General features: G+C 38.1%; 1 protein-coding gene across 2 annotated transcripts; it reads left to right on the top strand.

The window, feature by feature from the left end:
* The first annotated feature begins 47 nt into the window (after positions 1-47).
* SUGT1 (SGT1 assembly cochaperone of MIS12 kinetochore complex) lies at positions 48-27,865 on the top strand. 2 transcript variants are annotated; one of them, XM_086620266.1, is made up of 13 exons: positions 48-99; positions 224-269; positions 4,330-4,420; positions 5,584-5,653; positions 6,005-6,075; positions 10,966-11,019; positions 12,785-12,801; positions 13,838-13,863; positions 14,486-14,582; positions 15,624-15,731; positions 25,578-25,668; positions 26,510-26,691; positions 27,330-27,865. In XM_086620266.1, the coding sequence occupies exons 1-13, from the start codon at positions 74-76 to the stop codon at positions 27,429-27,431; spliced, it is 981 nt and encodes a 326-aa protein (XP_086476392.1). In that variant the 5' UTR covers positions 48-73; the 3' UTR covers positions 27,432-27,865. The 2 variants fall into 2 exon arrangements, with proteins under 2 accessions (XP_086476392.1, XP_086476385.1); XM_086620259.1 differs by having other exon boundaries at positions 49-99; positions 13,829-13,863.

The following is a 27,865-nucleotide window of genomic DNA, read 5'->3' as shown; positions in this document are numbered from 1 at the left end:
CCTTGCGCGGCTGCGGCCTCGGCGTTCCCTGCGCGGGCGCCGCGGCGTCTCCAGAAGTTTCCTGGGGGGCGGCATGGCGGCTGCGGCGGCTCCTCCGCGGTGAGCCCCCTCCTCTCGCCCCTGTCTCCTCTCCTCACGCCGCGCCGCCCCCCCCCTCCCCTCCCTCGCTCCCCTTCCGCCCGCCCCCGCCTCGCCCTCTCACGCCGTTGTGTTTCTTCGGCAGGTTCTCGGACGGGGACGTCGACCGGGACCCGGGGGCGGCGGTGCAGGTGAGGGCCGGGCGGGCCGGGGCGGGCCGGCGGAGGCTCGGACGTGGCGGGGGCAGCGGTGGGCCGTGCCGCCGCCGTGTTGGAAGTTGGCCGGCCTGCCGAGCCGTCGGTGTCGGGGTGCTGGAGGGAGCTGGGCGCGCAGGGTGCCGCGCCCCTGGCAGGGGCGAGGGGAAGGGCTGAAGCGTCGTGTGGTCGCTGTTCCTGCGAGCGGGGGGCTCGCGGAGATTCCTCTGGAAACCGCTGTCGTGTCCAGTCTGGTTGCAGAGGAGTTCTGTGCAGTTCTGTCAGAACACTTGTGCTCCGAAGAATAAAAAAACACACAACAACTACCCAGACAAACTTTCTCTTCCATGTAGATGGTAGTACCAATAACTAAATTAATTGCCATTTGCGGTTGAAAAAAGCCCCGAGTTTCTTGGAGAAATGTATTCAATCTTTATTAGTTTTTGTTCTGCCTTGATCTGTGTTTTCCTCTGTCTGTATTTTGTGGGGTCCAAAGCTGATTTTCACTTCGTCTCAATGTAAGAAATAAGCTTTTTACAGTGAGAAAAGTCATTCACTGGGATAGCCTCGCCATGAATGTTGTGGAGTCCTCATCACTAGAGGCTTTCAAGACATGACTGGACAGAGTGCTGGGTAATCTCATCTGGGCCTTTCCTGCAAAAGATTGCACCAGATGGTCTTTTGAGGTCCCTTCCAACCTGGCCTATTCTTTGATTCTATGATTTTTGCCTGTTAGCATGCATTAATGTGCTTTCGAAGGTTATTTTTACTTAAAACAGGGTTAACGAGAAGACAGAAGTGGAAGATGGTTAAGTATTTCTATTTAACATACTTGGAAGGAGAGAGGATGTGAATGGTCAGTTCTGCTTGAATAGAGTAGGTGGCAGAAGCAAAATATGATACTGAATTATCTTTCCATAAAGAAAATGGTGAAGCTAAATCTTATCATAAAATCATAGAGTGGTTTGGGTTGGAAGCGACCTCAAAGATCATCTAGTTCAAAGCCCCTTGACATGGAAAGGGACACCTTCCACTACACCAGGTTGCTCAAAGCCTCATCCAGCCTGGCCTTGAACACTTCCAGGGATGGGGCATCCACAACTTCTCTGTTCCTGTGTCTCACCACCCTCAGAGTGAAGAATTTCTTCCTTATATCTAATCTAAATCTACCCTCTTTCAGTTTAAATCCATTGCCCCTTGTCCTGTCACTACACGCCCTTGTAAAAAGTCCCTCTGCAGCTTTCCTGTAAGTGTCCAGTTCTTTGGGGTTTAGGCTGTAGCTTGTAAAAGTTTTTCAGAAGATAAATGACATCTACAAAGCAATTTGCAATAATCAGATATGTTTGACATAGTATAACTACTTTATGATCTAAAAAAGAAAATAAATTTCTTATTTGGGGGGGGAAGGGGAACACAAACAAACCAACCAAAAACCCTCAACACCAAAAGGTCTTTGGAAGTGCTAAAGATTACTACCAGAGTATGCTGGGTTTGTGGTTTTTTTTTTTTGTATTAACTTAATTGCTTTGCTTTTCTAGTTTGTTTCAGTTCTTTGTACGTTCAGCACTTCAAAACATTACACATTCTGTAGCCATTATTTAATATCTGATACAGTAATACTGGTGTCACTTGTGTAGCCTTTTTTAGAAGTGATGAATTGAGTAGGCAGATTGTGTTTGATAATCTCCGAACTGGTAAGTCCCATAGTTCGGTGTTGTGTTTTCCTAACTTAGAAGCTTGGACCTACACAGGTATTATACCATGTTTGCGTGGTCTTCTAGCTCATGTACGTTTCTAATCTGGGACACGATACCATATAAATGGTGCTGTGTAATGCTTCCACACCTGACTAGATTTGTATCCAGTTGGCACATTTCTGCACTGTATCCTCAGGACTCTTGATTCATTTAACTCTTGGATAGCGCACTTCAGCTTTGTGCACCTGGATCTGATACAACTGATACATCATCCGTCTTTAAATGCTGTCTGAATGATAAAGCTGTGAACTCTTTAAAGATGTTTTTGTCATTTTAAGTTGAAAAATAGGTTACTATGTGGAGACTAAAAGCACCCTTCATTCACACAAACTCTTATCATTAGTATGGAGGGACCTGAAACTTCCCAATGTACTTAGAAATAGATTAGCGACTTGGTTGCATGGTAAGGGCCTTTAGAGTCAAAATGTGTAGAAAACACATATTTGAGCGCTTGTGAGGACAAGGTCTAAGCTTGTTCTAAGTGACTGTTTCTGATGTCCATAATCTGAAGTTCCTGGTGTTAGTCAAGTGTTACTTGGCTGTCTTCTCAAATAGCTGTGTTATAAGAGAAATTTATTTAGTGTGTGTGTGTCTGAATGAGATGCAATGACTTACTGATAAAAACCCAACAGAGAGATGAGTTTCATAATGTCGAAAATGTGTGGGTTTGGTTTGCTTTGCCCTCCTGGAGTGAGGGTTGGTTCTGTAGGAGAATCCATTCATATGTTGTCTGCTGGTTGTCATCGGTGCTTCCATCATCAGCATAAATCACAGGAAATCTATTGGAAGGTGTCCCTGCTTGTGAAAGGAGGGTTGTAACTAAATGGTCTTTAAGGTTTCTTCCAACCCAAACCATTCTGTGATTCTATGAAATAATGTTTGGAGCGAGAGGTATTCTGTCACAGAAGTTACTCTGCTTGTGGGTGCCTGTAATATTCAGTGTCAGAGTCAGACCCCGCTTGGTTTTGAGAGTGGAAAGCTGTACTTTGCCTTTCAGCATAATATCAACCAATTTTAATACGTGGGTTACCTCATATCCCTCCCATGTGGAATACTTAGAGCCGTGAGTACTCCCGTAATGATGACTGCTTTTGAATGACTTTAAATCTTAGGAGGACGTTGGTGCAATTAGACCAAGTTACAGTTGTCTGCTGCTTGCCCCTTCCTTCAGAAACCCCCAAGGCGTTAGATCTATGTGCTGTACTTACATGTAGGTTTGCGTGTCTTACGAGTTCTTACGTGGTTAAGAACTCATGCTGCTGCTAAGAGAAGTGTTGTGGCCACTTAACTCCTAGTTGGCATAAGTGTTTTATGTGATGTTTGTGAAATAGAGCAAGACACCGACCTGAATTAAAACTAAGGCAAGTCCTTCTGCTCTTCCTTTTTCTCTGGCTTGGTGAGAGAGAGTTTTGGCAGCTCTGCTGTACTAATGTTTATGCAGGTTTAAAGCCTGTATCTTAGCTACATTCATGCTTCCTATATTCTGAGTAGAAGTCAACTTAGCAAACAGTTACTGTAGTGATGTACCGTAGTGGCTTTGGAAGACTTACTGTCTTGTAGCAAAGAGAACTTCTGTCACTAATGAGGAGTGAATTGGAGATGCTCTTTCAAGGTGTCTGCGTTGAGTCATTGTGATTTTATTCTGTTGTGCAAGAGTCATAAACTTCTCTTATAGTGAGCCTAATACAATTATTTCAATCTGTACACCCAGTGATTCCCCTAACAAGGGACTGCTTTATGCTTATTTCCGTTGTACGACAATATTCCCTGTGAGCCCTGTGCTGTCTTTTGTTCTCCTGCTTTTGTGCTGAGCGTGAATCAGAACAATCTCTTATGCTCAATAATATCATGAAATGTGGTATTTTATTACATGTTACAATGCTTTGAGCATGTTATCCCTGCATGATTGTTTTGACATACTGCATGCTGATTTCCAAATTCCTGATACTGCAGTGCTTCCTCAAATCCAGCAGATCTGTGTACAAACATGGTGAGAATTGTAGGAGGGTCTTTGGAATGTAGAGAGTCAGCTGTGCATTAGACTTCATGTTTAAGGCATTTGAAAGTCCTATTTCCTTCTCAGTAAGAACAAGCTCTTTGAATCTGATGTAATTGACAGGTTCCTTGTACTTCAGGCTCTGATGTTTAAGCTTTGTGGATGAGAATTGAGCAACAGGTAAACATTCATGCCAATTCAGGATGTTTTCTTCTGAAATGTCTCTTAGTTGATGGAGTTTGGTATTGTATTTTTATGGGGACTTTTGAGGTGCCATTTCATGTTTTTCTATGTGTCTTTACAGGAACTGACAACAGCTTTGGAGAAGAATCCAGACGATGCTGAATATTATTGTCAACGAGCTTATGCTCATATTCTTCTACAGAAATACGCTGGTAACATCTTAAGACAACACTGAAAATCCTTTACAAGTGTATTATGACATGTTCTTTACAGAAGATGTCTCCAATCTGCAACCAAATGTAGTAATAACAGAAAGCATTATCTGTAACTCAGTATGCTGCTTCTGCAGTTAGGGCATAATTTTATACTTTGTTTTGTTTTTACAAAACTTTTAACTAATTGGGTACTCTGCAGTCTCAGCTTTCCATTTGATGTTAGCCTAGTATTATCTTGGCAGATTTTTTTTAAGTAGACTTCTTAGGCAAGTTTTAAGCTTTTTAAGCAGATTGTAAGCAACTTGCATCCTTATGTTTTTGGTAGAGACTGAATCCTGTCGTGGTAGGAATATGATAACTGAATAATGCCTGGCAAAAAAGATCATAGAATCATAGAATCATAGAATGGTTAGGGCTGGAAGGGACCTTCAAAGGTCATCTAGTCCAAGATGAACCGAATGACTGAAGATTTGGTCTGGTTTTTTCTTTCCAGTAAAACACAAACAGATTCACACATCAGACCTAAGTAGAGGATTTGACTAAACGAAAGTTATACTTCATCTTACACAGAGCTCTGTAGCTGAATGAAAGGTTCATCCATAGCAGTTGTGTCTAGATTGAATTCAAAGTGTTATTTTTTTTTTTTTTTTTTTTTTCCTCAGCCTGGAGAAGAGAAGGCTCTGGGGTGATCTTATTGCAACCTTCCAGTACTTAAAGGGGGCCTAGAGGAAAGCTGGAGAGGGACTTTTTCCAAGGGCCTGTAGTGACAGGACAAGGGGCAATGGCTTTAAACTGAAAGAAGGCAAATTTAGGTTATATATAAGGAAGAAATTCTTCACTCTGAGGGTGGTGAGGCACTGGAACAGGTTGCCCAGAGAAGTTGTGGATGCCCCATCCCTGGAAGTGTTCAAGGCCAGGTTGGATGAGGCTTTGGGCAACCTGGTGTAGTGGAGGGTGTCCCTGCCCATGGCAGGGGGGTTGGAACTAGATGATCTTTAAGGTCCCTTCCAACCCAAACCATTCTATGATTCTGTGATTTGTGTGCAAGCTAAGAAAGCTAACGTACACCTTAAAAAAATTTTGCTATTAAAAGACTCAACAGTTCACTGCTTTTTGTAACATATTGGGATGTTTCTCACCTTTCAACTGATTTCCAACAGATGCAGTTGCAGATGCAAAGAAGTCCCTAGAACTGAACCCCAGAAACTCTGTAGCGCTCCTTAGAAAAGGGTACGTATCATATATTAAGCTTGGAGAATATTGTGGTAGTTTGTAGGGCAATACTAGTGTTTGGATTATGTCTCTTTACAAATTTTTTGCAACACCATGAATGAATAAATGTAATGTCATACTGCTTGTAACCCATCTATAATAAAGCTATGATTATAAGAAGCAATTGGGTTTGGGGGGGATTATCTTAATGTTCTAGCAGTTTCAAAAACACATCTCTTGGGCGATTTAAATTCTTACAGGTGTAATTTTAATCAATATAGTGTGTAAACTAACTCATCTCATCTTCAGAATGTGGATTAGATTGGAAAGTAATTACTATTTCCTTGTGTTTTTCTGTGTTCATGTCAGGTTGGGTGAATATCATATTAAAAACTATGCATCTGCTTTAGAGTCTTTCAGAGAGGGACAGAGGTTGGACAGTAAGTACTAAAATTTCTTGTGTGCACAGTACTCTTGCTAATGAGAAAAAGCTTTTTCTTATGTGTTAGTTGAAAGTGAAGACCAAGGCTAATGAATTACGTGCCTGAACTTGAAATGTGTGGCTTTTGGGAAGGTTTGTGCAATCACTGCATGAAAGTGTAGAACTGCCTAAAAATGTGTATCAAAATTGTTAGCAAGTAATACATGATTATTTTTTTTCTTTATAAAATGGGAGGTGTTTTCCTGCTTCCTGGAGGTCTCTGTGAATAAATGGTCACAATGGTGTGACATTAAGTGTTATATAAATGTTTCTGAACAGAACAGGCTCCTTATAGATGGATGGAATTTCTTAGTTGTTAAACCATTTGATAGACTGTGCTTTTGAAAGAACATGCAACTTGATGGATATTCAGACTGACAAAATGGAGTTCTACCTCGCTTTAGGTATCACTTAATTACAGAAACGTGTTTATTATCTATGTTTTTTTCTTAAAGTATGGCTTCCTGGCTGGTTTTGCCCATGTTTTAGTTTGGGGAGGATTAGAGCCTGTTTTAAAACCTTAATTTCTTCTAGAAGCAGGAAGAGAGTAGTTTAATACAGAAAGCTTTGGTAGAAGACACTGGGAAGCATACAACAAAGCAATTGCAAGATGGTTGTAATTCCTTTCTCTTCCCTCCTACACTTCATGTAAAACAAACCCCTCTCATTCCATTGCCTCCTTCCCAACAGCAGAAGAAAACAGTAAGAAAAGCACTTTGAGAGGTTACACAGAGCAAAGTGCACTTATCTGCTAAGTGGTGTCATGATCTCAGATCTTTCTAGACTGTTGTCTTATCTCTGACAGTGGCCGGGACCTGAAGCTTTAGCAGAAGTGTAACTACTTTGCCTCTCCCACGTAAGCGATCCACTCCTCTGATCTAAAACTGAAGTTTCATGGGAGTGTAAGCTGATTTGTCCTTGCTGCCAAATGATTGTGCCCCCTCCTGCTCTTGCACTTGTTTAGCCTCTTCTGTCAATGCATTAAGTCTGCAGAAAGCCACTGTGTTTTAAATATTTTCCCCCTGGATTAGTGTGTTAAAATAGTGTCCGAGTGCTGAAGCCAGCAGAAGCGAAGCAGCAGAGCAGTGTTGGGGCAGTGGTGATGGTGGTGGAAGGGGGATGTGGTGGAATTGCAGCAACTGTTAGTTGTTAGCTTAGGCTGCTCTAGAATAGGAGTTAAAATATAATTTTATATTATTTATATTTATAAAATTTCCTAAAGTTCTTTCTGTTGTGGTAGTTTGGATAACTAGGTGATCTCCACTAGTTTTTACACTAGAAAGATAAATGTATCTTTGTGATGTAGGCAAGGTCTCTATTAGTATCTTTCTGTGAAAGGAAGTGATTCCTTCCAGTGACTTCTGTAGCTTTCCTTACTTGATAGGTAACTTTTCATACATCTTAAAACTCATCACTCTTGAATTTAATTGAATGATTAATCACTTTGAATTTGTGTTAGTGGCTGACAAGACCAGAAATTATCTGTATTTTTTTCATATTATTGCTCTAGCCCAAGCAACCACTATAAATTCAAGGTTTTTCATGTGTATGGATTTTGTCACCTTTCCAGTTTTTCAGTTGGAGTTGTTCAAAATACAGATTATGCACAAAATCTTCTCAGGCCAGAGCATCACTATATTTTCATTCTGTTCAACCTCACGTCCTTCTTACATTGTAGGGTACAACAGCACACACAGCTGCAGATGTTTTTTTAGATAAGACAGTGAATACCGGTTTCCTTTTAGATAATTCGGAATCCTTGAAATACAGCACAACCTTTTCCTGTCTTGAATTGCTTGACTTCTACCTGTTTGAGTTTGATTTGCCATTGTTTTGCTGCTTATCTAGTTGAAGTGTTTTTGAAGCTTCCCAGTCCTTCCTGATTGCTCTCTCATCTGAATATTGCTTCTGCTGTGCTCTCCATATCTCATCACAAAATTCTGTGACCTGCTGTGAGATGAGTTTCCTGAAGGCCTTTTTAAAAATACGTATTTTCAGTTGATTCCCTTCCATATATTACCTAATTTGCTGGCAAGTATATATCAGTAACAGAATTTGCCTTTGCAGTTCAGTGGAATGTTTGATGGGTCCCAGGTGAAAACAGTTGTGAGCATAAGCGTTTTGGCAAAACAATTAACTTCCAGTTAAATGCAGCAAGTGCAAAATGAACCAAGTGCAGAGGGAAAGTTTGCCACAGGCTGCTAAGCAGGTGATAAAGAGAGAAGACTTCAGCTATTGCTGCCTCAGAGAGAATTGCTGTGGTGGGGAATTCTTTGCTGGCAAGGCTGGTTTCTTTGCCGTGCGAGGAGGCAGAAGTACACCGGTACGCGTTTCTGTTCCTTGCTGGTGTAAGGTCTGTTTTAAATCCTAACCTGGAATGCTAACAAGGATGAGCTTCCTACTTGTGCCCATTACCAGTAGGACTGACAGGCCCAGGGTACTACAGGAAGTTTCCCATTACCCACCTACAGTCCTACAGTGATATCTACATAGGGCTTGATTTGGTGAATTGTTGAAGGTGCAATATTTCTTTATTTTATAAATTAACATTAGGAAGCAAGATTTCTTTCACTCAACCATGAGACTAGATGCATGTGGATTTTTGGTGTTCATTAATTTGCCTTAGATTGCAAAAGCAGTGTGATCTGTTACTCTTCAGTATGTTGTGTGGATTCAGGACAATTATACTCAAATTTTCTTGGTTTTTTGTTGTGACTACCTAATGAATTTAATAAAGGTGGAAAGTGTCAACTTTTTAAAGAAAGATCTTAGTAAGTACTTTTGTTGTATTCTAAGAGTAAGTAGATTTTCAGTAAGTGAAGACCCATTTAGGTTTTCTGGACTATAAAGTTATTAGTAGAAGTTGTTGGTAAGTTCTTTTGGACGATAATGTAATGATAGAGCACACAAAAATTATTTTGCCTCAAATTATAAAATGTGCTGAGATGCAGGGAAAAGATGCAGTCATTGGCAAGGGAGATCTTCTAAGAAAATAGGGAAGATAACAGTGGACTTTTCTTTCAAAGTTTGTGTTGCATAGCAGTCTTGTCATAGGCAATAGTTGAGAATTCCTCACCTGCTGCCGAAAATCAGAGGCTGGATCAGTGAAGACTTGGCTCACTTTCTCTTTGCTTAGACTCCTGAACCTACTTCATTTAATTTCCTTTTTGATTAATAAACTTTGTTCCCGGCTGCAAAACTTGGAAGTCTTTTTAGGGTATGGATGCTAAGTTTTAAAATTACGGATTAATGTAGGTTGCAGGGAAGCTCTGGAGCTCATCTAATTCCATGCCCTGGCCAAAAGCAGTATCAGTTTTGAACTTGATGTTTGCTCAGGTACTTCTACTGTTCATTTCCAAGTGTCTCCAAGGCTGAAGATTCCACAGCCTCTTTGGGCAATCTGCTCCAGTGCTTGACCACTCTTTTAGTGAAGAATTTTCCTTATCCAATCAGAACTGACTTTGCTGCATCTTGGGTCCTTTGCCTTGCTTCCTTTCCTCATGTACTTCTGAGGAGTGTCTGTAGTTAGTCAATACCTTAAGTGTACATTCAGTAATTGGAGACAGCCTTGGATTCCCTCACGTAACCCTCTGACACTTAATTTTGGACAACTCTATCTGAATAAAGTACGTATCTTCTTTTCAGGATTTACTATGAATATAGAAGACTGCAGTCAGTAACTGATTGTATTGTAATGTCAAGAGAGCCATGTTATTATTTGCATTTTCATCTTTTCCTAAGAGCAACTGAGAGGTTACATAAATGTTATGTAGTTAAAATTTAGATACCCTTTAAGATGACTGTTGAGGATGGCAGAAGAAAAGGGAAGAGGAAATGGCTTGAGAAGTAGGGTAGCAATTTTAGGACATAAGGCACGCCTTAAAATTTATGCACATTTTATATTTGAAGGGGTTGGGGTGAATACTTTGCATAACTGCAGTGGAGTCACACTTGGTGTTACATGCATGTCTCCTGGGAACTCTTCTTTTGAGTCAACTTCAAGCCCTCTGCTGGATAGTTGACTGTGTGAACTCCCTCAGCATGAATCCTCTCTATTGTAAAAAGATAAAAAGTTTAGCTATTCCTAGTAGCTGGTCCGTAACATTGCCACTTTTTTTACTTTCATGACTGTGAAAGATTTTCTGGGAATTTTGTTGAAACAAGATGATTACTCTGTTGTTACACCACTACCTTTTGAACTATTTTCCAGTGCGTTTATTTCTATCTGGGTAGCTTGCTTCCTAAAACATCGAGGTCTTACTAAACTTTTCTGTGATTTTGATTCCTAAAGTGGATTTAGCACCTACGTAATCCTAACATCCCTGAAACTTCAGATGTGTTTTTAAAGTTTGTGTAAAACCACCGGGAGAAAATACTTGGTGAAACTTGTGCACTTGTGAAAACTTATGCAATTTTATTGTCAGAACAGGCTGTCTCCTGATACTTCTCTAGGGAGGAAGCATGTGACTGAGTGTTTGAAAAAATAATTTTAAGAATAATGGAAAAATGTGTAAAACTGTACTTCCTTCTTTCCAGTTATATGGAGGTTGAGCAGACTGGAAAGCAGTAGTGTATTTGGGTCAGTTCAGAAAAAATCCAGTGTCCTACATATTAATTTAAAGTTAATTAAATGTAACAGAGTTAAATAGTAAAGTTGTATAAAAATACTTAAACTTTAACTGGAATGACAGAGATAACAAGAAAATACTGGGAAATAATACTATTTTTTAGTAAGTTGATGCAAGTTTGAGATTAATTTGTTCCAATTGGAAGTTGTGAGGAATTTTTCTTTATGCAGTACATGTAGTTCTTGCAGAGTTTTAATGTTACTGTGTTTGATCTCTTCTAGATGTAGATGATACCTTTACTATTTGGATTAAAAGATGTGAGGAAACACTAAATGGTAAGAAAAAACACATTTACTTGGTAAGGGATTTGATATACCATGTGCTTTGAAGCTGTGTTATATTTTTCAAAGATGTACAGCTTATCTCTTACTTAGAAGAAAAGAAATTTTTGTTTAAAAAAAGTCACTTTTTCCTCGTATTTCTCTCAGACTATACATCCTGAACTCTTCTATACATCAGATTTAGAGGAACATAAATATGGGGGTTTTAATAGCTGTGACCGAGGAGTACCTATTTAAAGTGCAATCATAATCAAATTTACCTTGCTTTCATATACAACTGCTAGCTTATTTTAACTATGGAATTGTGTGTCAACTTGCTTTCTAAAAACAGCATAAAAATCAGCTTTCAAGTCTTGCAGAACATAAAGTTGGAAAGAGGTGGAAATTTGGGGATTTTACTCTGCTTCAATGTAGAGAGTGCCTTAGTCAGGTGCTAATTGCTGCTCTGGTGTCTTATCTGTGATAGTGAGTGAGTGTGAGCGTAGTTTCCTTTCGTACCTTCCCACAAACTGGCACCCCTGGCAGTGAACTCATCCATCGTGCTTAAACTGCCTGTGGATTTTAATAGGATATAACACAGTAACTCATTTAGTTTTTTCCTTCACCTGTTGTTTCTTCCCCCTTCTTCACGGTGCACAGTGGAGAATGGAGCTGTAGAAATAATGCAAGTTCACATCAACGTGTTTACCAAAAAACAGAGGAGAACACTTCTGTGTTGTATAGGAATGAACATATTTCTGTTTCATGATACGTTTTTACCAGGTTTAATTTTTGTTTGGAGCAATTAGATAAGTGATTGGCGTGCATGGTTTTATTTGCAAAGAGTTATCTTTGGTGACAGCTTTCTTTGCCCTTTCAAGGAGAGAGGCTAAAATACACTTTTTTTTTTTCCTCTAATGTCATAATTACTTTTTGCAGTGTTTTGTCTGGTTCAACTCAGTTGTCCTGTTTTATCTTGAATATTCATCCCTGTCTTTTCTTTTTTGAGCCATTATCTTAGTTCTCTGGTGCTCTAGGGAAAAAAAAAAAAAAAAAAGAAAAAGAGAAACCCCCAAAAAAATCAACCCCACAACCTCTGATTTCTTAATTGCAACTTAATATGCTTTTTGTAATCTTTGTCTTTTTAGCAGTATGTGTTAAAGAAGCAAACGGAAAGTTCATTTGTTTCCAAACATATTTAATCTGAAGTATTTTAGGAAAAAGTGTTTAGAAGAGGAAATACTGAACTATAGTTTAGATCCAAGTATCACAGTATTATTAAGGTCATGTAAGTGAATTTCTCTGCCAGGTTTCCATCTCATTCCCCAGCTGTGTTTGCCCAGCACGACATGCAGATTTGATGGGAACTTAGTGCTATTCCAGTGGATGCATGATAAACCCTAGTACATACAGACTTGCAGGGAGGGATTTTTAGAACTTTTGTTTGCCGTGATGTTTGCCTTTCATTAAAAAAGACCTGCACAGGTTTCTGATAAGTAAGGGAAAGCAATGGAAAGATTGTCCCTTGTGTTAATCAGAACATGCTTTTTATTAACAGCTGTGTCTTGCACAAGTTGCTGATTGAAGTCTGATTAAAAAGTAGGTTGTCATAAAAGCAAAACACTAGATGTAGAACTGGCATGTTTTTAACTCTTCTACTGTTGACACTGGAATAAATGCAGAATGTCTGGAGTAACTGAAGAAAACTAGAATAAGTATGTGCCATGTAAGTTCAATATGTCTTTTTCTGAACGTGCAACTTTTTTTTTTCTTTCTGCAGGATCACAGACAGAAGTGGTAAGATGTTTTCCTGAGTATGTTTACAGTTTTCATTTCTTTGTTAAGCTAGAGTGTACTTTTATACTTCAGTGGCTTCTCAAAACTTTCAGGCTTTAAAAATAATCTTCTTTTATTGCATGCAGTTCCAAAGGATTTTTCTTCTAAACATGCTCTTTTATTTGGGGCCAAGGTTGCAAAATTTGAGCCATGAAAATTCTTAGGAACAGCATATAAATCTGACAATTACTGTGCACTCATTAAAGTCAATTTTAACTTTCTTGCTTGCAATCTGTGGCCTAATTCTACAAATTAACCAGCTCATCTTGTCAATACTGACTTGCTTGTGACTCCTAGAAAGTCACTTTGTTTTCCAGTAGCTTGTAGGTGGTTTGTGTGGAATTTTTTCTGCTGTAACTTATTCAGCTTTTGGTTTCCTTTTTTTTGTTGGAAATCTTCAGAAGAAGTGTTGAAATTGCCCTCCTCACTTTTTTTTTGAGACAAAAATGGGGCTTTGCGTTGGATAGTCTGCTCCCTCTTTTCGAGTTACTTCCATTTTTTACGTTTTAAGAATAGGATAGAGGAGGAAAATGTACAGAAAACATGGTGGGTGTATGTAAAGACAAATCTTAGAGTTCAAAGGTTTTTATGTTTAAAAGTTATACTTTAAGTTCTCAGATCTATTTCAACTTTCTTTCATTGCTTTTAGATCAGCAGCATAGCCACTGTATGTCTTTCAGGTATACTTCTTGTTTAGGAAGAAAATGATTTGAAGCTAAACTTACTGCTATTTATAAAATGTCTGACCAATATATTCTGAGTTACAGACTGACATATTTAATGCAAATTGAAATTTGTTAGTTCTTAATCTGACATAAATGGCTAGAAGAACAGTGAAGAGCTTCACCTGTAAGTTAATGCTCATACATAAATCAAGCAAAGGGGAGCAATCAGTATGAAAATGATTTGTGTCTTTGGAAGTACTTCATGGTGTGTTTTTTACTTATGCTGATGTAACTTTCTTTCCAATGGAATATGCTTCAACTAGAATACACAGCAGCAACCTCTGCCACCAAAGATCAAGTAAGTTGACTTCAGCTTTACTGTGAGAATTAAAATGACATATAACTGTTCTTTGACTTGGGGATTGGAGAAACAAGATAATTCTTTTTCCATAACTTGAACATGGCAGTCTAAGTGAAATGTTTCTCAAACAGTGTCATAGCTTCTGTTCAGTCTGAATTGTACTTCCAGGAGATTATGCCTCACTGGGAGAGTGGGGAATGGAGTAAGCATTCCGGCTTCTGTTTCTAATTCTCATGCTGAGCTTAATTCAAAGACTGTCCTGCTGTGCCTAGTATAAGTAATGTTTTTGAGATGCTTTTAAGATCCTGAACTAAAAACTGCCATTTAATTTATAGAAGGCAAATAATATTATGAATTGGTTAAGAAAGTGACCTAATTTTTATGTCCTTCTTGATTAAAAATGATTCTTTTTCTTTAATTACTTAATCTTGTCAATTCTGCAACTGCTCTGTTAGAAGAAGGAGAAGAAATCTAATTTTGTATGTCTTCTTTTCCTCATTAAACTACACAAGGTGCTGTTACAGCTTTTGGTATTCTTCTGTATATCTCTTTGCAGTCAGTTTTTCCTCTTTCTCTCTCTTTTTTTTAACAAATTTATTTATTTTATTTTATTTTTTAGATATGACTGGTACCAAACAGAATCTCAAGTAATTGTGACTATAATGATAAAGAATGCACAGAAAGATGATGTCAGTGTCCAGTTCTCAGAGAAAGAGGTGATTTGTGTTGGTTATTGATTCACATCCCTAGATTCCCTAAAATGTAATAATTAAACCAGTGAAGGTTGTCTGCTACAATAGCATGAAAAAAATGGTACAAGAGGTCTTCTGTCTGAGTTTTTTTTAAGTATAGTTACGCCGTAGATGTGTGTACGCCCAGTCAAGTGAACTGGGACCTGTTGTCACAGCAGTGTCCATACGATTTACACGCAAGCGGTAGTGTGGTGTGCACGCTGCAAAGGGAACATCTGGTTTTTAGCTCCCTATGTTTGGAGGGGTGGGGGAGGAAGTGATGTGGGCTTAAAATATTTGGATATGCATGCATCTGGAATAGGAATGGACAAAGGCAAGGTGTTCTAAAAATAGGAATGAGTAATACTTTAGGACAACTACAGGAAAAAATGAATGTTGGTGAGTGTTTTTTTCTTGTTTTTGGCATGAGTAAAACTGTTGATGGCAGCAAAATGCATCTTTCAAGGAGGTGCAGTAATCTTTTTATTGTAGTACCTTATGCGGTACCAATGATGTTCATGTTTAATTTGGTTCAGCATATTGAAGAGTTAAGTTCTCGTTCTCAACTAAGTTGCTACTTTGTGAACTACCAGAAGTACTTGGTTGTTACTATCTGCTTTAGATTGCTAAAACTGTGTGAGCACTTGCCATGTAGTTTGTGTGTATTGGAAGGGAAGTTGCAAATCCATTTCAGGTTCCATTATTAATGTGTTGATACTTCATTTGCCGTATAATTCTTTCCCCAAAGAATGCAGATCAAGCCGACGAGATAATAGACTTTTTGAGTACTCTCTGGCTAAGAATTGAAATATTGTGTTCGTTTTCTAGTGTACATTAGAAGCACCTCATTCAGTAATGCAGTAATGTAATGGTGGTGTTTGAAATTCTGACGCCTTATGCCTTAAGTGCTCCAGTGAAAGGTCATTAATTTAATCACTTAATCCTGGTGCCAAATGACAATACTGTACTTGGAAATGGAAAACTGCTCTCAAAGATGACCAGAGATGTGTTTTCAACTGTTAACAGATGAATGCATCAGTGAGACTTCCATCAGGTGAAGACTACAACTTAAAGCTTGTTCTTCTTCATTCTATAGTGCCAGAGCAGAGTACGTTTAAAGTACTTTCAACAAAGGTAAGCTTCTTAAAGTGTAAATTATTTCTTTGACTGTTCCGGGTGTTGAAAACATTTCTGCTCTATTGTCTTGTCTCTCTGCAACAGTCATAATACCTTACTTTTCATGTAGAATTGCTTTTTCTTTTTCAAGGTGCCTTTCAGCCAGTGGGAGGCTTTCTAAACTTGTGTGAATATCAGGAATAGTAATATGATGGTGCTACTGAAGTGCAAATGACAGTGATGTTGAGGATGCTTTTACTTGTTGCTATAGTAAGACGACTGGTCTTCACTCTTACAATTCAGGTATTAGGAAAGTATGAACACCTTTCTACTAAACTTTTAGGAGCCAATATTGCCTTGTGAACCGTTGTTATCTTTGTGCGCCCAAGAAATAAACGTCAGACTTTGAGGATTTCAGCGTTGAAATAATTCTTTACCCTTTCATGACCTTTTCTTGCTGGTAAAGGTTAGCCGTACGGTGTTCTTGGCTCTTCAAGAGGGCGTATTCTGTGCTGTTCCTGGAAATAGTACTTGCTTGGAGACGCTTGAAAATCACATGGCATGAGAAAGGATGCTTTCCTCTCAGCATTTTGTTTCTTCTGTATACAGGTATAGAAAAATAAGAAACTGTCTGTGGTCTGGCATAGCATATGTTATTGGTATAACACAGGCAGACATATGCTTTGTCCGTAGAGCCAAGCCTGATTCTCTGAAGCAGGAATGTATTGTTGATTCTTTCCTCATCTTTCAGCAGTGGTTCTGCAGAAATTTTGGAGATTGCTTTGTGTTCTCATGTTCCGTTTTGCCTGTTCCCTCTCAGAAGGTACCTATAATAGTTCTTGCACCGTTTCAAGGATGACATGAGAGGATTGCCATGGAAGGTTGGTCTGGTTTGTTCACCTTAAGGAAGCCGGGCAGGTTATGTGATTGAGTCATGTTAGCTCTTACACTGTGGGAGATAAGGAGGGTGCTCAAAGTGTGTAGAAAATCTGCTAGTCCATTAGTTCTATATAAGTTTGAGTGGAACGGCCATGGACCTTGTCAAGAGGAGTAACCGTGAGGTCCTGTATTGTTTTGTGTTCCTCTCTAGCTTACGTTGTGCTATTCATTTGTCTTGAAGTTTACCATTATTTTTATGAAGCATCTTGCATGCTACTGAGCACCATTGAAATGAACTTGACTTTGTCTTTCTATGCTACTATCTCTAGCCTGGGTTAATCTCTGGAATAATCTCTAGTAGTCTGGAGCCTCGTTTAGATTGTGGTTCCTGAAGTGGTGTGAAAGCTTTAGTTACATTCATGGAGTGTCTGAATTGTAAATATTTTGCATTTGTTTCCAAATGTTACTGTTCCTATAATTGTGAAAGAATATTTTTGAGACAAAACGGGATAAGAGAGAACTCAGGAGGTGTTCTAACAGCAGAAGTCAGTGCTTCAACATGTTCTTCCTCTCGTGGAAAAAAAATAGCATGAGGACATCTGTGAAGGCAGAGTGAAGAAATAAAATTTAAATGATGCCCCAGCTAATTCTGCTTCTGACCAGCAGATGGAGTCTGGCTGAAGAAAAAATTAGAAGCGGGTCTCTGTTAAGCATGCAAAGACTTCTTTAAAGGCTCAGAATATTTAACTTTGAAAAACATTAAGCGCTTTAAGGGAATAGTGTGGCCTTAGTGTTTGAATACTAGAAATGCAGATTTCTTTGAACTATTTTGTGCACGTACTTTGTTCTTATGAGCTGTGTGGAAAATACGCCGTTATTACTTTGAGTGAATTATTACTTAGAACTTCTCAAACCTTTTAGAAATTATTTTGTACCATTTACATTAAGTCCTTTTCTAAGGACTTGGAAAGACATAAACTCATTATCTTCCTGATTATATAAACTTTTTACTACACGCTTCTGAACAAATTGTGTTTTCATGGGATTGGAACAGATTTGTTCCTGTGGATTAATAATTTCAGATAAGAATAACGGCACGTGTTCACACTGCTTGATTTTTGTATTGCTGCTCTGCATGTGTGAGCCATGTTACCATGAGCATCATGTAGTCTTCACTGGGCAACCAAGAGTCTGGTCTTTCTTTTCCAGTTATATGAGGAAATATATGAGGAAACAGTGGAATTTATGAACAGGTTGTGTGGTGGATAGGGTTCAGGTTTCCCACGAACTTCTTAAAACTAATAAATGTAATGGATAGAGGATGAAACAACAGAACTGACAGATAGTAGTTTTGGTAACAGAGAAGCTGGAGAGGGGCTTCTCAATACTGCTTGAAATTCAGCATCACTTGACAAATGCAAAGGAATAAAGGTAAAGACGCAAGTTTGGGAGGAGAAAATAGCCTTAATTGTCTTTTTCAGAATTACAGATTCCAAAATAACTGCAAAGAGCAGACAGAATTTACAGACTCTGGGACTGGTTCTTTCAGGGAACGTTAACGGTGAAAAATGAAATTAATACCTTCAGAATTGTTTCTTTCCTAGCAATGAAATAGAAATTATACCTTTCAATAAATCCATGCTGTGTCGGCCTCTGAAATACAAAGTCTCTGTTTGGAAAAGAACAAGTGTAGCGAATGGTTCAGGGGTAGCATAGGTAGATGTTTGGAGGTGTTTGAATGGTTTCTGTATGAACAGAAGTAAATTAGTGTTTGTAATCTGCAGATTTTGACTTCAAGCTGTGAACTAGAAGAGGTAAAACACTTGATGCTGACTCAAGAACAGCATAATGTGTAGGTGAAGTCCATTTTTGAGATAAAATCTTCATCTTTTGTTATGCATCCTGGTGTTTTTTATTCTCTATTTGTCAGTAGTTTTACGGATGATACAGACTGCCTTTCATAGTAGCCGTATGTATTACTGCACTGCTTGGAGCCATGTTTTTACCTAATTCAAAAGTTTATTTGCTGTTTAATAGATACCACTACTTGCAGGTTCACCTTTGAGTTGTTTATGGTTCCTGTTCACATTTAGTCACAAGTTGCTTAGAATCACCTGGTGGTGTTCAGCGTATAATTCTGATGATCTAAGGCCTCGACTTAATGTTAATGTGAGAAAATGCTGAATCCAAATGTATTCAGTCCTTCTCTTGAGAGAATTGCTATATATGTATAGCTTTTTTTTTCCTGATACATGAACAGCGTAGTTGATGGATCATAACTAGAACAATTGATGTTATTGGTTATACTCCTCACCTGTCAAAGGGGTCTGCCTGTAGTAATGTGATCAAGCAAAAAGGAACAGCAGCTCCAAAAAAAGCCATGTAAGTTTGAGATTTGTGTCTTACAAACAGAAACTGATCTGTTTTTTGTAGGTAGCATGACCTTGTACGCGATAGGTAGGATTGTGTGTATTTTGGTGGTTATCCTCAGTTGTGTTCAGGTGTCAGGTGAAGTGGGGGGAAGAACCGTGCCGCACTGAAAACTGCACGTTGCATTCAGCATTTAACAGGAGGAAGGTACCCTTTAGTGATGCGACTTGGTTTTTTACTTATTTCCAGAAGAGGGAGCCAAAATGAAATGAAATGAAAATGTAAAGGCTGGACGAAGTTTGCACTTTGGAAGTTGCCTGTGTGCAGTTGTCCTGTAGCTCAGTGTGCATATCGTCGTACTCCCTTCATAAAAGGAAAAAGGCATAAAAACTTAAAATGAGTGACTAAATATGTTTAAGGCAAAACTAGCTGATTTGTCTCTGTCCAGAAGATAACAGGAAAGTAGAAATGCACAAATAGTGTAAGGATTTCTAGTGATCTGAAACAGTTCTTTGTGCACAGTCAGCCTCGCTTTATTTTCCCTGTTGTGTTCAGTCAATCAATCAGTGTCTTTGGGATTCCAGGGGAGTATTCTGCCGTGTTCTGCTGGAAACTTGTGCAACGTGAGCAGTTTCCCTGAGTCTTCAGTTGTGTTCTAGGTGATTCTCAGGGTTTTTTTCTTCTTAGATCTAGAAGAGGAGAGTGAGGATGAGTATGTGTTTTTAGCACATGCCCTTATGAGCTTGAAGGAAACTCGAGCTAGTGCTTTCTCTTTTTCTTCCCATCTGCTCTTGCATCTACAAATAGTCTGGGGACAGTTACTGTGTGTTTTCACTTTTTAGTGGTTTTGGCTTTTTGCAAGCAATGACTTGCAGCAATTTAGAGCCATTTGAAAAAGTGGTAAAAAGTGGTTTCTTTACCCCAGAACTGTCCTTTAATTAGAGATCAAAGTTGTGCTGCAAACGGGAGATGTTAGAAATCTTAAGCCTCTTTTACAGTTGACGTTTGTTCCTTAATAAAGATGTCTGAGGTAGAAGCACACTCGCAGCAGTTTCGTGCCAAGAATATGGTAGTGTGCATCAGTGGAATGTTTCTTTTCCTGAAACCCACATTTTGCCTTGCAAACTACGAAATACCCTGTGCAGCTTACTGGAAAATCAAGCAAATGCCTGTTGCTAAATGAAAAGGAAAAAGCAAAGAGAGAAACTGTTTCACACACTCTTGGACCGTCCTCAGAGTCTCTATTCAGAGACAAATGTGCACAAATAGATAAACAGAGGAACAGATACATTTTAATTGAAGCTGGTTGTCACAGTTGCAGTCTGATCTTTAGGAGATACTTTCTCATTTTGGATATATTCATTAAATTGTTTGCAGCTGCTTGAATGCAGACTTCCCTGCTCTCATGTACTTGTTTTCTCTGTGAGGCTCTCATGTAGATTCCTATCTCCTATACACATTCTTGAGTGTTTTCTGTAAATTATAAATTGATATTTAAGATACAAGTTGGATGCTTTTCTGAAATTTCTTGCATCTCTTAGGCAGGGCTAGTTGGAGCAATTTCCTGGCTAGACCATAAAGAAACCTTCCCAATGATTAGCATGATATTTACTTGACTCAAAATGAGTTTGATTTTTCTTTTTCCCTTCCCTTCATTCTTTATGAATGCAGGTGGGTGTGGGGCAGATTTAAACTTGTTAATACTCCGAGAACTATATTTTAAGCAAGCATGTAAGTCAATGCACATGCTTTATATAAATACAAGAAAATTATGCATAAGGATATTTCTTCGTCTTGAGAGAAGGTGAATTTAAGAACAATTGGAATAGCGATGGCTTAACACTTTTACATTGAGGATGTGGTGACAGAGAGCTTTAGGATACCTAAATGGTCGGTGTTGGTAGCTCCTGTAAAATTCAAAATTCTAACAAGTAGTTGATATGTAGTATCAGCGAGGTAGAAGCTTTGACCTTTTGGACTCAGTTCTCCATAGTACATATCTGGCAAATAAATTGAAAGGTGCATGCTAAATCCCTTCTGTTGTGATATGTTCTCTACTCTTAATTATCAATTATTTGTGATAACACTGTAGAGATACTTTCATCTCTGTATATTTTGTTTAAAGTTATGGGCCAAAGATCTTGGAATTCAGACTATAAGTGATTTATAAAAGGTCTTTGAATAACTAAGACACTAAAACTGTATATGTATGTGATCTTAGAATTAAGTTTGAATAGGTCATATCTTTTTAGAAGATAATGCTGTTTTATCCTACCCTTAAATTTAGTTGACAAAATACATTACATGATTGTAAAATGACAACTCTCAACACTTAAAATTTACAACTCAGACGAAGCAGTAACCAAGTAAATAACCAAGTAGTTGATTGGAAACCCTGAATTCTCCTTTTCATGTGTTTAATATAGCAAAACATCATAATTTAAAAGATAATTTTTTGGTACGTCTTAATTTAGTGGCTGAACTGCTGCTCAAGCTTTGCTGGTTCTGATCTCCTCATCCGCCTGATCAGAGCTTGACATGAATTTGCCAGTGGTAAGTGAACTTTCCCTTAGCATGGACTGTAAAATATAAAACATAATAGAAATTAGAAGAAATTTCTTGTAACTTGTCAGTGTACACTAGAATCCTCTTTTAGAGAGGAAGATAACAAATCTTTCCCTTTTAATGTTTCTCGGTTAGTTTGGCAAGGTCTGTCTCAGAACATAAGTTCAAGTGAAATCTAGTTATCAGAAGTTTGGGCTTTTTAACGTTAAGCTTCTACCTAGAAAATTAGTGTCAGCTGACTAGAATTGTGTTTGTCTGTAGCTAAGGGGAGAAATTCTTTCTTAAAACTAGATTAAATGCTCTTTTATGCCAGTTATCTTCAAGTAAGGTTTTTTTGTTCTTATACTACCAGTGCAATAGTTTAGAATGGCTTCTGAGAGTAACTGTGGAATCTTTTCTGATAGCTAGTGCTTGGCTTAAGCTAAAAAAAAAACTTGTCTAAATCTGATAGGTTTTAAAAAATCCATTACTTTTGTGACTAGAAATTCCTCTGTATTCTTTCACAGCTGATGGGGTTTCTTCTAGGTGATTAATCCCCTATTCAGCCCTCTTTCTCAGAGGCATAGGTTTCTCTCAAGACAGTATTTCAAACAAGTAGTGCATTAATTACTCTGTTAAAACTCCACTTTTCCTTTTTACCCAAAATATCAAGAACTTAAAAATTACAACTGGAAGTGGATTATTTTTGTGTTGGAACCTATTGCACATCTGGAGCGAGTCCAGTGGAGGGCTGCCGAGATGGTCAGGTGGCTGCACGGCACGAGCTGCAAGCAGAGGCTGAGGAATTGGGCTTGTCCTTAAGTGGCATGCAAAGCATTTAATTTGCAATTAAATTTTCCTATCTTTTATTCTAAAGTTGGCACAAGCACGCAGGCGTACGTTTTATGAAATATAAATGTTCAATCAAAGTAGCTGGCAAAGCGCTGATGTATTTCTCTTGCCTGAGCGCCGAATTTTTTTTCAAAGGGGAGGAAAAAGCTAACAGTACTTGTGGGTTAGATAGGACACAAATGTCCGTACTGATGTGTTACTTGTCTGTGTGATAGCTATCAGTAGCTGCTTTAAAACGTTCATTAAAATGAATTTCTAACCATTTGTGCACATAATTGGGACTTGCAAAGTTGTTTCTCCTTAGATCAAATGAAGCTCTCAAGTTGAAGAAATATGCGCTTTCACAAGCAGAATTTTACAGCTTTATGTTTTTGGAAAACATGGTTGTATAATGGTGCACAGCTAATAATTTCCTGAGTTTTGCTCCTGTCTGTCGCTTTGCCTGACGAGTATCTTCAGTTGAAGTGGATGGAGTAGATGGGGTGGAAGTTAAATCATGTCACAAATATCTTCTGTCTCAATTTTTCAGCTGCCTGTGCTTCTAGCTTAGGAGGGTTGAAATAGTTTAGATTTAAGAAATCTGCATCTTACACTGGGAATTAGTTTGTAGCGTTTCCTTTTCCTTAGAGATGTTTGTCATGTAGTACTCAGTTTCAGGGAGGACAGTGTGAAAATTAGCAGATTGAAAAAGGAGAGGGGGATTACTGGAGCAGCAAAAATAAAGATCTTCCGTTTTTTCTGCTTTTTATGCATGGACAGACTCCTCTGGTGAATAGCCAAAGGTCTTTGTAGGGATTCTTTGAGGCGGATTGTATTCTGAGAAGAAAAAAGTCCATGTTTAGTAGCTCACATGAAGCATTATATTGCATTAGAGGTCATTCTTGGTGTGGATGAAATAGTCTGTATTTGAGATACTGACAAATATTGGTGGAAAGCCTGAAGTGTGAGCGTAAGAGGAAGTAGCAAAGGAAGAAGCAAACGGAAGAGAAATTGAAGAGGTATAGGGTTGATCAGTCTCAGTATCAAGCACTTAACTCATTTTTTGATTTTTAGTAGATCAAGCACAGTATAAAATCTTAACATTAAGATCTCCTCTACTTAAATGTGCAATTGAATTGATAATAGTTTCCTCAACTTGAGAAGAGCTTTATACAGGAAGCACAGAAGAGACAAGTGGTTTAAAATTAATACTCATGTTTTGCTTGTAACTTATTAGTGCCTTTGTGAGTAGCTAATTAACCTAAATGTTTGACCCATGAGATCCAAATCTATTGTAAAAAACAAACAAACAAAAAAACACCAACCAAAAAAACCTCTCCAAAACCCAACACAACCTGCTAGTTCCGGCACTCATGGAACTACTTGTTTGTTACATGTAGATATACAAATATTTTAGCTTCCTTAAGCTAATTACAGAGCATTAGATTTAGGAGTATAGGTGTCCAGAAATGAACTTCAAGGTTGTAGGTTCTAAAGTGTTTTTAATGTAGTCCAGCAGAGGAAGCTTCGCTGACTTTTTCGTTTTACTGGGGACTAATTGTTGGCACAGTTTGAATGCTGCTTCTGCATAGTTTCAGTAGAAATCTCTGCATCCTTACAGATTGCAGTATTAAATTCTGGAATATAGACCTTCTTTAGAGACAGTAGATTGAGCAACTGGAGTAATACAGTATTTTGTTATTTGGTTATTTTTGGTTCTAGTACTTTCACTGTTTAAAAAACTGATACCCTGATGCTTGATTTGTGACTTGTAAAGTTGTTAAAAACACTGGAATCCAACAGGCATGGGGAGTGGGAAGTCAAATACATGTGGGTGTTGGACTTGGAAACTTACTGAAACTCTCGCCTGCCTTGAAGGGCATTCCATGCCTTGTGTCTTAAACTTTTTGTTATTTTCAGTTAGTACAAGTTAGTGGTGGAAAATAAGTATTCAAACTTGTCTAGGGAAGTGGTAGCTTCCCCAGGGGAAAACAAAGAAAAAGAAGCAATCATAGTTGAATGATCTGAGTCTTAAAATGCAGCATGATTGCAAACATGGAAGCTTTGAAACTTAAATGAGCTCATTTCTTTATTTTGATAAGGTATCTCAGGCTGTTGCTTACCAGTGACTGATTTGAAGAATAGATTAAATAAAGTTCAAATTCCAGATCAGCGTGATGCTGTGCAAGGAGCTTGCTGTTAGGATCTCTAGGGTTAGCTTTTACAGTGGTGCCTTTGTTCTTGGGTCTGCAGGGATCCCCAGGTTACAGTGGCTTTAGGTAGAACTAAGAACTCGCTTCTGCAGAGCTATTCACAAACAAGGAACTGCTGAAGTTTGGCAAGCACTGATTTCAGTTAATTAATAGCATCATATGAACTTTGTGACGTTTTCTTAAGTGAATTTGTCATTGGAGTGATATTAGACAGTCCTTGTTTGGCAGGTACTGTTTTGCAACTTTGTAACCCTGTAACCAAAGGATAAGGTTAATTTTTTAAAAAAATAATAATTTCAATATGGTTGTCTATGGGGATTATGTGTCCTTGTGAACAGGGCATGACATACTTCACTTAATTTTGTTTCTCCTGTGATAATTGCAACCATATCCATTTTTAATTGCCAGTTTTGTCGATGAATACTAGACAGTTTTCTCGATTGCAGTGTGTGTTCATTGAACCAAATGAATACAGGCTCTGAATTTCTCCAGTGGGAAGATCTGCTCAGTCTCAGGCTGTTTCTCTGGTTTGTGTACTACACATCAAATATGAAATTTTTTGGTGGATAATATGTAAACCTAGATAAAGTTAGATTTTTGCAATCCTTCAAAAGTGCTATTTAATTATTAGAGCTGACTGACAAGAAAGGAATGCTTCAAAGATAATACCTTGATGTCTGACAGTGTAGAGGCATTGGGACTCATTGTTACCTTTGGGATGCTATCATTTACAGAAAGAATCAAGTGAATAGTAAGCAAAAGAAACTAAGCAGTACTAATTAAGAGGGTAAAAGTCTGAATGAAGAGCTATGCACATAAGAGTTTGGTTGACTAGTGACTTGAAGTCATGTAACTTCTCTTGTAAGGTAGGGAAATTTTGCTAAAATACAGGCTTCGTATTAGAGACTGTGTTTCTAGAAACGAATGTGGTTTTTTTCTTACAGCTACAGAGTCCAACTACTTTGAAACTATTTGGCAGAACTGTTTGCTGTCTGGATTAATTTGTTCTTTGTGTTGTGTTTTGTAGATTGAGATAAAAATGAAGAAGCCAGAAGCTGTAAGATGGGAGAAGCTGGAGGGCCAGGGAGATTCTCTTAAGTTAAAGCAATTTACACCAGGTACGTTTTCTGAACTATGAAGTATTAAATGGTTTATTTGTATTAAATAACATGCAGTTATGAATATTTTTTGTGTTAAATATTGTTAAAAAAATCATAACTTCATATGTACAATGAAAAGCCTAATAGTCTTGGTTTTCCTGCCAAGAATTGACAGAAAAATTTGCAGGGCATTACTAAAACTTAAATTTAATCATAACTTCCATTAATTTGATTGTTAAGGATAGATGCTTGTCATTAGTTCCTTTGGGCTTAATCTGTTTGACTCTGTTTCACAGTTCTATGCATTGTTATGCCTCTGTTGCTTAAATAATTAAGTATTATTTACTGAAGTATTCCATCTCTTCTGGAAAGTAATACTTTTGCAGTTTTTCAAGACAGATTAACAATGTATCTTTGAGGGAATTTGAATTTTCTGGTTTATTAATTTCAGAATTCTTTTTTTAATTTAGCTCAAATTTTTCTACAGCTTCAGGTTGCTGGGTGGTTGTTGTTGTTTGCTTTTTTTTTTGTCTTACTGTCAGCCAACATCTCCTGCCTCATTTTGACTTTAATTATTTGTGTTGGCTGTTGTCCAGCCTTTTTCTGTTGGATAGCTAAATTATGTAGCTGTTTACTTCAAAGTAAACTTTTGCAGCTGCTGAATGCAGTCTCTAGCATTTCTTTAGTTTCTTTTATTTTTGTTAACTGAATGCTTGTATCAGTGAAAAGGAATCCATTTGCATTTTCAGATTCATGTTCCATTATCATCTCTGATTCATCGGATACATATGTGGCTGTGTTCTCTGCTGCTCTAAAAGTCGTGAGAAAATACTTAGTTAACCAACCCTTCTGTTTTCAGATACCCAGCACTTATATCCCTCATCCTCTCACTACACGAGGAACTGGGACAAACTGGTAGTTGAAATCAAAGAAGAGGAGAAGAATGAGAAGTTAGAAGGAGATGCTGCTTTAAATAAACTCTTCCAGCAAATTTATTCAGATGGTACAGATGAAGTGAAACGTGCCATGAACAAATCGTTTGTAAGTCTTCACTCACTTTTTCTGAAGAAATGTATAACTTTTGCACACTGAAACAATTTATTCAACGTGCTGTGAATCGGAAAGCCCCTTGCTACGGAAACCTTGGGCCTCTAATGAATAGCAGAGGTTCTGTTGGAGATATTGGTATAACAAGTCTCACTGAAAGCCACGATGTTGCACGCTAGTGAATGTGACTCTTTAAGTCCAAGGTTGTGCTTTGTCATTGGTCTCTCTGTTTCAATCAGGGTTATCAAAGGAAATACAGATTTCAGCTCATGTAAAGCTTGAAGACTTGCCATGGGTGAAAGGATCAAACTCCTTTTAATTGTTTATATCTAGTTCCTTTTATTTGTGGTCCTCACAGGCAAGAATGTGACTGATCCTTCAAAAGCTTCTTGTTAATGAAGTAACATCTCATTGTGTCCAGTACTGATAAAAGTACTGTTGGGCTGAAGATTTTGGAATGATGGCTTTGTCAAATTTTATTCTATATATACAGAGAATTCCTGTCTAACTTGCTGCTACATGAAGCTTAAATTCTTCACATTTCATCAGAATCTGTTAATCTGCCATAAGAAACGTGGCTTTCGTATTACTAGAATTCCTTTAGCAAACTCAAGCTTTCTCTCATATTGCAGATGGAGTCTGGAGGCACAGTTCTGAGCACCAACTGGTCTGATGTTGGTAAAAGGAAGGTAGAAGTAAATCCTCCTGATGACATGGAATGGAAAAAATTCTGATCGTGTTTTTAATCTTTTACCATCTATGTGTTGCCATAGTCATGTACTGACCACTGTGTATGGACATAATGTTCTTGGATTCAAAGCACTGAATGTTCCCTTGGAAACAGAAATTGTCTTTACATTTTGCGTGCTTTAGAAATTCCTTCATCTGCAGATGTTAAAGATATGCTTCAGAGTGGAACCCTCTTTTTGTCATCTCTGTGTAATTTTTGGAAATTGAGTCAATCAGTCTAAATTTTCTACCGCCTTTATCAGCTCTGCTCTTTGAGGATAGGGTGATCTCTAATGGGCTGGTCAGGATTGTTGCCTTACGCCCAATACTTCTGTTCAATAACTTATTAGATCATGGCAACTTTGGCTAAAAACACTTTTCAACAACAGTGTTAAAATTGTTTGCTCTTTAACTCTGCTAAATAAAACTGTAAATATAA

This window comes from Tauraco erythrolophus, chromosome 1 (genome assembly GCF_009769465.1).
Source record: "Tauraco erythrolophus isolate bTauEry1 chromosome 1, bTauEry1.pri, whole genome shotgun sequence".
Taxonomy (NCBI): domain Eukaryota; kingdom Metazoa; phylum Chordata; class Aves; order Musophagiformes; family Musophagidae; genus Tauraco; species Tauraco erythrolophus.
This window is presented reverse-complemented; position numbering and strand designations above follow the sequence as displayed.